This window comes from Ambystoma mexicanum, chromosome 9, assembly GCF_040938575.1.
Source record: "Ambystoma mexicanum isolate Mex_15411 chromosome 9, UKY_AmexF1_1, whole genome shotgun sequence".
In the NCBI taxonomy this organism is placed as follows: domain Eukaryota; kingdom Metazoa; phylum Chordata; class Amphibia; order Caudata; family Ambystomatidae; genus Ambystoma; species Ambystoma mexicanum.
Window position 1 is genome coordinate 623,175,519 of NC_090931.1, and position 12,222 is coordinate 623,187,740.

Here is a 12,222-nt window from a genome sequence, read left to right on the forward strand (position 1 = left end):
CCAATTTGGCCAGGTTGTACTTAAGAACGTATTCCTGTAAAGGGGTTTTCCATCCACCCGTACAACCTATGGTGTGTGCTTGGGAATCTCCCACAAGTATGGAGGAAAGGGGACGCGACGTAGGAGTATAACAAAGTTATTCACCGTAGTGACTACCTTACTCCTAGTCCAAAGTCCCCTTTCCTCCATACGCCCGCTCGCCGTGCCCTCTAATAAGTATCCTCTATTATTGCTTAAATGGTCTCGGGCCTGGCGCTAGGAAAGGACTGTAGGGCGATGCGCAGGGCGGCGCTCAGGAAGGCGGGGTTACGGCCACGTGCGGTATCCCATGTAAAAATAAAAGGGCACAAATTATATTTGTGATGCTTTTTGACAAAAGTGCTTCGGTCCTGTCCCAAAGGACGGAATGTCCCCACAAATATGGAGGAAAGGGGACTATGGACTAGGAGTAAGGTAGTCACCACAGTGAGTATTTTCTGTCCGTTGCACGAGAGTCTGGTGAGTGGACGAATCTCGTCTCATCTGGAGGTGTGGTTCCATCACGGAAGACCGGTGGGTTTTGTCCATCTCTCGGGCAGGCTTTTGCTTGCCCCTCCCCCACCTTTCAATTCTCCCAACAGATCGGGACAACCTCCCTCAGAGCGGAGGTACCAAAACTACTAGACCTCAGGACGGTGGAACTTGTTCCCCTTAGGGAGCAAGGGGAGGGCTTTTACTCTACTCTGTTAAGATTGCCCAAACCCAACCAGGCTGGCCTGCGCGCACTCCTCTATCTATCTTTCCCAGTTCAATCTGTCTCTTCCCCAAGAGAAATTCAAGATGATCACGCCTTGCCGAATAAAGTACTCTTCAGAGGTGCGACCTGACACGGTGTAGTGGACCTTCAGGATGCTTAGATGCACATCCTGATGTGGAGGCCGCATCGTAATATCTGCGATTCTCGTTGGGAGCAGAACATTTCCAGTTCCGTGTGCTCCCTTTTGGTCTCAGCTCAGCGCTGCGTGTCTTTACGAAGATGTCTGTCCTCGCAGCTTTCCTCAGGCTACAGGACGTACATGTATATCTGTATTTGGATGACTGGCTCCTATGCAGCCCTTGTCCACAGACTGCATTGAGCAATCGCCAGTCCCTCCTCCATCTCCTCTTACACCTTGAACTGGCTGAAATCTTCCATGACGGTCTCCTAAAACCTGATTTTCCTGGGTTTCCATTGCAATAGTATAAAATCCAGGGTGTTCCGCAATCCTGTCCGCCGCTAGGATCTATCCATCACGTGTCAGCTCTTCCTCCAGTCAGCGCACATGATGGCTTGGTAGTTTGAGACTTCTGGGCCTCATGGCTTCTTGCCTGCTTGTCCCTCCTTTTGCACGTCTTTAAATGAGGCGTACTCAGCTGGGTCTTCGGAGCTCTTGGTCTCAGGCTTCAGACTCGGATTCCAAGATGATCCCAGTTCCATCTTGCATGCTGACGGATCTACTATGGTGGTCCTTGACCAGCAATCTTACTCTTACGTCCTGTCCCCTTTCCCCCATACTGTATGGGTGTCCCTCACGAGGGACAGGAGATGGAACCTTTTTCACCAGAAAAATCTTCTTCCCCTTCAAATTTAGAGGTGCGGCTCTGGGAGAATGTGCTCACCTGACTCCGCCCACTGGTGCCACTCCTCGGTCCCCTTTTTCGCATCCACGGGAACGGGCCAAAATTCACCAGTGCTCCTGGGTGTGGCTTCGGCCCTGTAATACCACGCGCTCTTCCCCGGATAGTCTTCCATCTTTGTCTTTTTTTTCTTTTCAATAGGTACTTGGTCCTCCGACGCAATGCTCCTCCCGGGCACATGTCGACTTCAGCGGGCTTTAGCAGGTGTCCAGCCTTCGACAGTCTCTTCCCCCATGTCCGACCCCCCACGTCCTTTGCCTCCACTGCCTAAGCAACGACCACGGCTGGAAAGGTTGTTCTGCGTGCGACGCGTGGACTCCATGTGCACTGAAGGCCAGGCTAGCTAGGTGGAGGGTGCTCTTCCAGATCCTCCGGAGGACCTAAAGGACTTTGTCTATCATTGCTTGAGGCCAAAGGTAAGGCCTCTATTTACTATCGCACCCCGTAAAGGCGACTCTTTCCTAAGGTAGCGCCCGACCGGAAGGAACATTTTGCTCGCGTTCTAGCACCAGCACACATACCGAGGCTAGTCCAGCTACCGGCTTCACAGCGGAGGGGGGCTCCTGATCCTTCCGGTGTCAGTGCTGAGGGACCGCAAGGTTCTTTTCCCGGGGGTACTCCTGAGGGGCAACGCCCTAGTACCGGCATCCTGGCTGAACGGCGCCTTCACACAGAACTACTGACAGCTCTGCCGAGGGAATACGCCTTCCAGGTCACAGCCTGAAGTGTGGGATAGGCCTTATGTTCCAACACTAAGCGTCTTGGACGGGGCTAGTTCCAGCGAGCCAGGCACCACGACTGTGGCACGACAAAATGGTCCCCGCGCCAGACAAGATGGCCGCACGTCCGATACCCCCTCTGGCAGAGGGGGTGGAGGAACGAGTCACAAGGTGGGACTGGTGCCAAGCAGGTGCGTGACCTACAGTTTGTCCATCAGTGGCGCCGGGGTGGTTTCCCCTGCACCTGAAGAAGTGTGCCCTGGCGCCGGCGGCCGTTAGCTACTGCCATTATCACCTGTCACCTCTACAGCCTCCGAAGACAGGTTCTTTGGAAGGTTCCTAGGGCTGATGCAAACTCCCCTGTTGGTGGCCATCCTCCGGGATGCCATCAGGAACATGCTCCCCCCCCCCCTCCACCGGCACCTACACCTATAGTCAATCCTCCGATGGCTCTGGTGCCACAGGCCCCAGCGCAACCTCTGCTGCCCCAACTGATTCCGGCTTTCCTGCCTCCCACAGTACAGGCGGTTCCACACCAACCTCCGCAGCAGCCACCGGCTCTGGAATCCACACCGCAGCTCACAGCGCCCAGCACTCCAAAGGTTTTGGACCCGCCAAGCACTCTGGTGGACACCGATGAGGAGGAGGACCCAGACATGCCATCTTCAGCTAGGGCCTTCCACAAACGCCTTGCAGGTTTGGCAGAATATTTGGGCCCTCCTCAGCCCGAGGTAGAGCTGCCTGAGGAGTGGGGTCTTGGCAGAAATAGTCACCCTAAGACCCCCTGCCAAAACAAGGATCCCGATGCAGAAAGACATGGTTGCCCTGTCCATGAAGGGGTGGCTCAAGCCACATTCGGCCCAATCTGTCAATTGGCGGCTAGACGCCAAGTATAGGCAGATGGAGGGGATACACTCTTGCTTTCAGCGCATCCTCCACCCCACTCTTCCATGATTGCTGCGGCGTCACTCTAGTCTAAGCCTCAGTCGTCCGCGGCCACCTTGTGCTGGAAGCTGCTAGGCAAGGAGAAGATCTTGGAGGCGTATGGAAAAAAAGCTGTACTTGAACGTCTCCTTGCCTCCCCGAACTTCCGGCACAGAGCCAAGCGCGCTTCAAGGCAGGCCTAGGAGAAGCCAGGCTGGTAGCGCAGGACATCATGGAGTCCACCATGGCCCACATCGATACCTCTGGCTGGGCCATCTGCATTGCCACGGACATGAGAAGGACGCCCTAGCTCCGGGCTATTAATTTAATCCCGATGTCCCGGAACGCATATTGGACCTTCCATTCGAGGGTAGTGACCTCTCCACTCCACCACGGAGAAGTAATTGGATAAAAAGAACAGCTCGCAAACCGTGAGTTCTTTATTCTGTTAAAGGTCCGGCCCAAGGCCTACACCCAGTCACAGCAACACTCTGACAAGGGGCAGGCGTTTGGTGGGTTCCGGGGCTTCCAAGAACAGAGGTCCAGGCAACCTGACCATTCTCAGAGTCAGCACCGGAGGAAACAACAAAAGGGGTGGGCGCGCAAGGGGTCTTTCCAATCACCCTCCTCCGCAACAGCCTCAGAGGGAAAGAAGGCATGACACCCCTTCATGTCCACATGTCTCTGGTTGGAGGCAGGCTTGCCTTTCACATGCAAAATTGGGCGGCAGAATGTTTTTTCGGGCCCCTGGATCCTCTCCATAGTCTCCACAGGGTACCGCCTACCGGTTCCTTTCCTTCCTCCCTCGTCCCCTCCTCTCCCACAGATTGGGACAACTCTGCTGGCGGAGATCCGGTCGCTCATCGAGAGCCAGGCAGTGGAAGAAGTCCCAGCCTCCCAGTGAGGATTGGGCTTCTATTCCAGGATTCTCGCCATACGGAAGAACCAGGCTGGCCTGAGTTGGGTTGGACCTTTCCACCCTCAATCTCACCCTCCCTCTGCCAAGATTCAAGATGGTTAAGCCAGCTCTTATTGCGGAAACACTGAAAAGGGGTGACTGGATGTGCTCCATGGAGCTAAAGGACGCTTATCTACACGTCCCAATTTGACAGCTGCATCGTTCCGTACTGCTTTGCAGGATGAGGGGCTGCCATATCAAATACGAGGTGCTACCCTTAGGCTTCAACTCAGTGTCCAGTGTATTTACCAGGTTAATGAATGCACTGGCAGCCCTCCTCAGGGCCACCACGTCTACCCATACCTGGACGACTGGCTTGTTCGGGCCACCACCCGGAAGTGGTTCACCATACCGCCTCCGCATTGATGAACACCACGACCTGGGGTTCAGTATCAAGCTCAAGAGGTCTCGGCTGCAGCCCACGCAGAGCCTGACCTTCTTGGGCCTCATCTGGGACACGAGCTCTGTGAGTGTCTTTCCCTCGGAGGACAAGATTGCGGCCATCAAGGGAGCCACAGCTCACTTCCTCTACAGGCCAGTGACCTTGGCCTGGTTGTACCAACACCTATTGGATATTATGGCAGCGGTCCTGTTTTTTGTACCCCCACACAAGGAAGGCTCAGGGTGAGGAAATTACAGGTGCACTTCACAGCCATTTCGCCACTCAGACCTCCAGCGGTGGTCCGCGGACTGTACCCAGCAGCTAGACCCCAGGCTTGCTACGATTGACACTGTTCTTTCTTTCATATCTCATCTGGCAGCTTCGGGCATCCATGTCTTGTCTTGCAGGACTTGTCGGCTATTGCCGCCTACCTATCCACTGACAGCTGTTCCTTTTCTTTGACGAATCTTGTCATTAAAAGGCATTTTGCAGGTCTATTGCATCTTTTTCCACCGGTACGCAATCCTTATCCCAAATGGGACTTAAATGTGATCCTCACCGCCTTATGCCATAAACCATTTGAACCCATGCCCACTACTGATCTCAAATACCTTTCTTGGAAGGTCGCATTTTTGATTGCAATGACATCTGCAAAGCGAGTAAGCGGCTCCAAGCTCTGTCTGTGGAACATCAGTTCCTCACCTTACATAAGGATAAGGTTGTGCTCCGCACTCATCCTTCTTTCCTGCCTAAAGTGGTTACTGATTTTCACTTGAATCAATCCCTCATTACCAGTCTTTTTTCCGAATCCGGCCTCAGATGCCGAGAGTCTTGCACAACTTAGATGTCAGGCGATCCCTCGAGTTTTACCTCGACAAAACGAGTGAACTCTGAGGCTCCTCACCACTCTTTGTCACATTCAGAGACCCGAAAGGGAAACCTGCTTCAAAGGCTACTATCGCCCGATGGTTTGCCTCTTGCATTTCTGAAGCATATGCCATTCAGAGCCTTCAACCTCCGAAGGGCATTCATGCCCATCTTGTACTTGGCAAAGCAGCTGCTGTTGCCTTCCAAAAGTATGTTCCCAGGGAAACCATTGCCAAGGCGGCTACGTGGGCTTCCCCATCAGCTTTTTGTAAACATTACTGCTTGGACCTGAGCTCCAGGGCGGATGCCCAGTTTGGTCAAGCTGTCCTTTAATGTATTCCAGTAAGGGGTTTTCCATCCACCCGAGCGAACTGTAGTGCGTGCTTGGGAATCTTTCACAAGTATGGAGGAAAGGGGACGGGACGGAGTATAATAAAGTTACTCACTGTAATGATTACCTTACTCCTAGTCCATGGTCCACTTTCCTCCATAAGCCCGCCCGCCGTCCCCTCTATGAAGTATCCTCTATTGTTTAAATGGTTGCAAACCTGGCGAAGGAAAAGGACTGAAGGGCGATATGTGGGGCGGAGCTAAGGAGGGCCGGGTTGCGGCCACATGCGCTACCCTGCGCAAAAATAGGACATACATTTTCATTTTTTGATGTTTTTTTAACAAAGGTGCTCCGGTCCCATCCCGAAGGACGGAATGTCCCACAAGTATGGAGGAAAGGGGACTATGGACTTGTGGTAAGGTAATCACTAAGGTGAGTAACTTTATTAATATTGGCTTCATGAGCGCGCCCGCGTTCACCAGTTGCCATACGGCCGTGTACTGATCACAGGTAAGCGTCTCAACGGCACCTTATGCAGAGATCAGTGGATTCACTAAACCAGATATTAAGATCAGTTTTTCTATTCATTTATAGAACTTGTTTTTGGTCAGCACACAATGACATTGGGAAATTAACAGGCGCGCACATTTGCGCTATTGACTAAGCTCGCTTCTTTTAAATAATTCGCACAGGTAAGCGTTTACCGCTTCTGTAACTATTTTCTCTGTCACCATTGCTTTTCAGCTATTATAGTTTTGCTTCATTATGGATGTTTTATCCATTTTTCAGATTGTTGAATCCAGGTCATTTAGATCAGCTACCGTTCAGACACACATAAGGTCATGGGACTAAGGTACCTTCATTCCTTACTCCATTGTTATTACAGTACATATTAGCAAATTATTACAAGTTTTGCAATATCTCCATTTTATTTTCCGGTAAACTGTGTCACACTGAATCTTGGTATGCAATTGTTGATCATTTGAATTCATTTTCTTTACACTGTATTTTTTATGTATATATGTCATTTCAATGTTTTTTTGTACATATGTATGCATTGGATTATGAATTCTAACCATATGCAGGGCTCAGCCCTGAAGGAGTGTTATACTCCGAAATGCATTGGTATATGAGCCCTTGACTTATTGAGACAACAGCTGGCCTGTCTCTGGAATAAATACAATTACTTATTTGATTACTCACCACTGAAAAACATTGGTCTTGAATTTTGAAATTACTGTCACTTCTGAATTCTTGATAAAATATTCGAATTCATTTCTACTTGAGCACAGATTCTACTATCTAATGGTAACCCTATAAGGGGCACAGTCTGAGAGCGACTGACTGGCTAGCTAGATTGTTCCCATCTCGTTTTTTTGTTGCTTTATTTTGGTGCTGGTGTCTTTGTACGTTTTTCAGTCAGCTCCTCTATTTTTCCAAAAGAAACTTACATGATTGTTTGATTAGACCAACGAACATACGTAGTTGTGCCCACCTCTCCATTAAAAAAAACAATTGCCCCATTCTCCATAATTTTGATCAAATTGGTTAAAAAAAAAAAAGTGGCTGAAATAGCAGGAGGAATGAACGGTATGATCAAACCTCAAAAACAGAGCTGGTTTGCCTCTTTTAGTCCTGCCTGGCATTCACAATGTAGTGTCATGTTCACTTGGCCTCTTTTTTCTCTAAATATTTTTACTTGGCCATCAAAAAATCGTTTTATGGTACGGGCTATATTTCAAGCTCCCCACTCAATAGCACCATTTCCGAGCCATATCGATTGTAGATGCCTTGATTAGTGATTAGGTGGGTGCATGGTTCAATACCCCACCCCGCCTGACTCACCAACCCCCCCCCCCCACCCCCAAACACACAAACTTCTGAACTACACTGAAAGTTAAACTCCGTTTCTGAGAAGGGTGTTGTCCTTTGGGCCTAATAGCTTTTCAACTTGGAGCGAATTAGCAAAAGCACATGTTTCAGAGCAATATCCAAAAGAATTACCTTCACTCAAACTTTGACTGAATGCCTGTCTCTAGTGAATTGAGCATTATCTGACCAGTTCTAGTGAAGTGTGTATCCATGTATTTGAGAATTTGAAGACATTTTTTAGCTCATAGTTGTCGGAATTGCCACTGAACATTTATGGAATTTGCGCTAAATATTTGTGTAAATCTGGTCGACTTTGTGTGACTTAGTTGTTCCCTTGATTGTGACAATCTTTTGATGTTTCTCTATTTAACAGAAGCGAGAGCGGAAGAGAGATCTGGGCCACGTCAATGGGCTAATGGACAGACCGGGGAGGAGGACTGGCTCTCCACCAAATGACATGGATTATTGCGATCGTGTATCTGGCAGCATCAAAGCCTTTTCTCAAGCTCGGATCTTGGAACGGAGAGGAAGTCGCCCTGGCACGCCGACGTCCAGTGCCAGCACAGAGACACCAAACTCTGAGCAAAATGATGTTGATGAGGACTTGATTGATGTGGACGATGACACTTCTGTGCTTGAATCAGATTATGGACCTCCACAGCTGAAGCGACCATTTGAACTGTTAATCGCAGCTGCAATGGAAAGGAACCCTACCCAATTCCAGCTCCCAAATGAACTAACGTGCACCACATCACTACCAGGTGAGAGACCATTAACTAGCACAGATTTCCTCAAAGTGCATTGAGGTGAAAACCATTGCCTATTGCCTGCAGACCGGATGTGCTTGCCAGCCTGTCTACATGACTTGCCTTTAGCCTGCCTGTGTGTGTTGCTGACACACATTGTATTACTTGTGGAGAGAGCAGTAGTTACAAGTGACCTCTTTAAGGGACAGATGACAGGAACCACTATTTCTAGGTGAGAAGTTTATGTATGCAACCTCTCATCTACAAATAGAACTTCATCTTCAGGGTCTCTGGACAGTTGACTCTAATCTCTCTCCTTACAGGATTGACAGCCACTCATCAACTCCCCCACCCACATTTCAAGTAACAAAAATCACAAACAACCCTTTTTGCAGAGCTAACATTAATTACGTTTGGAGTGAACATTGCAACCTTTTTCACACCATGTTAGTTGGTGTACCACAACCCCGTCAGGTCAGTCAGTGATTGGAAAATAATACAGCCTTTCTGGAGGACTCATGCTCTATCTACTGCACTTCCCGATAGACTCTTCACTGTTTCCTGTGGAAGGCCTGTTTTTACTACGGTTTCTATCCCACCCAGGTGGCTTTTCACCGCATATTTGAAGTATAAATAACCCAGTGACTCTGAAACCTGTTAGCAAACTCTGCTTACAGTAGTTTATCTGGGGGCCTGTCAAACACTTTTATTGAAGCATCAACCTGTTTTAGGTCTTGGCTCAACTTACGACTTGATCTAAAGGGGGAAGGAAAAGTTGTTTCATATTTTGAACCAAGTGTTCAACGCAGTTTCTCCCATAGATGCTTTAATTGTTGGAGAGTTGTTTGGTATACAGCATTTTCAGGTTCATTGATACAGGCCTAAAACTCCTCAATCTCTGACACCTATCCGAGCCCTTTTGGGAATTGCCCATTCAGGTTTGATCATAACGTCTCGGTGCATAACTTACAAGGTTTGGACCTCTGTCAGATAAGTGTGTAGTGAGGTGACCCATCGAGATAGGTGAACTTGTTAACGGCAGGACTGTGGTAGCTTCAACATGGATATGTTTAGTGTGGCTGTTACTCTTCATATTGTCCTGAACCAAATGCTTGGCAGGAGCACCAAATGTCGTCTTTGTTATCTGATCAGCCTCTGGATCAGATTTACCTGCCAGTAGTTAAGGATTCTGTTCAGAGGTTCCAGGTTAACCCGTTGCTTTTGGAGCTTATCAGCTGGAAGTCTCAGAGATGCAAGGTTCCAATTAAGGGCAATGTTAAGTCAAAATGTGAATGGTACATTGCCTCTGATTTCACCTTTGTGATCTAAGCACCAATGTTCTTTTTTTTTCCTCCGAAGAGATCCTGCTATGAAGGAAGTTGTCCTCCAAAGTCAGCAGGTATATTCCAAGCAGGACAGAGTTGTTTGTACTGTTAAATTGTGACTTAAAAAATCCAGCTTGTGAATCTGTTTTGGATTGACGTGCATAGTTTGCCCTATAGTGTTTGATTCATCATATTTCCCTTTTTTACTATTTATTGGTCATTTATATAGCACCTATACATTTAAACAGGTGTTTCAAAGCGCTCCAACGCTGGGAGCCTAAAACGAAGGATTAACATTCTTACTAGGCATTGGGAGATTCAGAATGGCCAAGTGCAATGCGTTTAGAGGTACAACATAATACAGGTGGAATACGAAACGGTTACAACATATGACTAGGAATATTGCACGTGTCAGACGGTCATTATAACAGGTAAGATCTAAACGTGAAGGGGAATGGGGGGGTCAAAGGTAAGACGCACAATAACAAGTGCAACAGACCAAGATGCAGAGGAAAGTAGGTGAGGGGGGGCGAAGTGGTGGCAAAAACACCTAATTTCGAATTTCAGGCAGGCACACTAAAATACATGATTCCGCAGTGGCCGCAAAATTCAAAATCATGGTGCACCGAGAAAAATGTGCAATGACTACTCGCAGGAAAGGATTGCATGTGTTCCTTGAAGCCAAGCACGGCGCGAGTGGTCATCGAAAGCACCGAGTCTAGATGAATTACATGGGATGGTGGGGGTGGTACTGAAGAAAGGGGGGCCAACAGTTTAACCAGTCTCTGACCGGGTCAGATAGGGCTTGACCCTTAGATGGAGGCCCTTTGAGTCCGGCGATCGCCATCCGGCTTCATACCAGCAGAGTAGGTTGTGCACAAAAAAAGCACATCTTCAATGCCGCACGGTCGGCCATGATGGAAGTCCCCTGAAGTCTGCTTGCATCAGGCGGGTGGAAGGCGGTAGAAGGGATGTGATCCCAGCTGCAGGGTCCAAGAAAGGAGGTCTGGGAAGCAAAGGAGCCCTTATGTAAGTCGATGGGGCCCATGATCGCCATCCGGCTCAGTAGCAGCAGAGCAGAATGTAGTTCTGCTGAGCCAATCGTGGCAGCAGGCGCAGGACACGTGGGCTGTGCACAAAAACAGCACATCTTCAATGCTGCACGGTCGGCCATAATGGAAGTCCCCCGAAGTCTGCTTGCATCAAGCCGGGTGGAAGGAGGGGGGGAATGTGATCCCAGCTGCAGGGTCAAACCCTATAGGCTTTGTATCCGCATCAGCGAAGACTTCATGAAGACAAAACAAAGGGGCTTGTAGTATAGTGACATTAATGGCCAAGTAGCCAGATCCTGTAAATAGGTGCAAGTGCAGGTCATTAATCTGTCTTTTGATGGAGAAAATACTTTTTGGAAAATAAGTAGGTGAGATCTTTTTATGACCCAAAAGAATTATTAAATCGCAAGATCCAAGGAAGGTAGCCTTACTACCGAAGCTGAACTCCCAACAGCAGTGGATATAAAAAATCTCAAACATTGGAGGTTATCAATACTCCCTTAAGAGCCAGTCTCAATCATAGCAAGCACATACTGAACGAGGTTACAGATGACTTTCTTTCAAATCTTGGAATGTGTAGAGCAGGTTACACGCTGGTAACCCCAACCAAAGCAGCTATTCTAGCCATCGCATTTCACAGCACCCTAGTAAGAGGCAGGATAACATAATTTGCCTATTGTTGGGTGGAGGTTACAGCAGGCCAATGGGTGCGAGGTGCTGTAAACTAGAATGTGTTTCAAACTTTGCCATGTTCCAAGGGAATGGTCAATTAGTCTCCATCCTCAATGTTCATTTCTAGAGGAGTTCAAGGTCCTTTTACCCTCTGGTCCATTGATGACCCAAGAGGAGAAAATAATCTGTCAGTTTGTAACGACTGTTTCAAAGCCACATGCTATGCAGAGGCTTTCATTGATATGAAAACAGGTTTTCCAAATCTAGTAATGGGTTTAGAAGTAATTCCCCCCCGCCCCCCATCTTGCTTTAGGAGTAAACTCTATCATCCAATCGTTTTTTCCTTTCTATTTTAGGTTAATTTTGTTACTTGCTCTTTCCTTACTATCATAATTTTTTTTGGTATTTACAATTTGTTTTATTTTTCTTGTACAGATCTAAGAACTTTAATTTGTCTGAATCATCAACCGTTGATAACAATGGACCACCATTTAAAAAAGAAAAAATTAAATATTGCTATGTATCAACAGAAATATTTTGTACCTGAATTGACTCCTTGATTACATATGCTTTCCTACATATATTTCTCCAAGGATGTATTGGGGACTGAGCAATGTGAACAGCCATCCTTAACTTGAGACCCAACTTATCCTTTCCACCCCTCCTTTTCTTTGTTGTGAAACATGAAATGTTCACCATACCAAGTGTACATTATGTC

The 12,222-nt window shown here is 48.0% G+C and overlaps 1 protein-coding gene across 1 annotated transcript in view; it reads left to right on the forward strand.

The window, feature by feature from the left end:
- PHF12 (PHD finger protein 12) overlaps positions 1 to 12,222 on the forward strand; it is a 689,998-nt gene that overhangs the window by 206,613 nt on the left and 471,163 nt on the right. Inside the window, exon 4 of the mRNA XM_069615300.1 lies at positions 8,083 to 8,470. Coding sequence (XP_069471401.1) covers positions 8,083 to 8,470 — 388 coding nt within the window. The remainder of the gene's footprint in view (positions 1 to 8,082; positions 8,471 to 12,222) is intronic.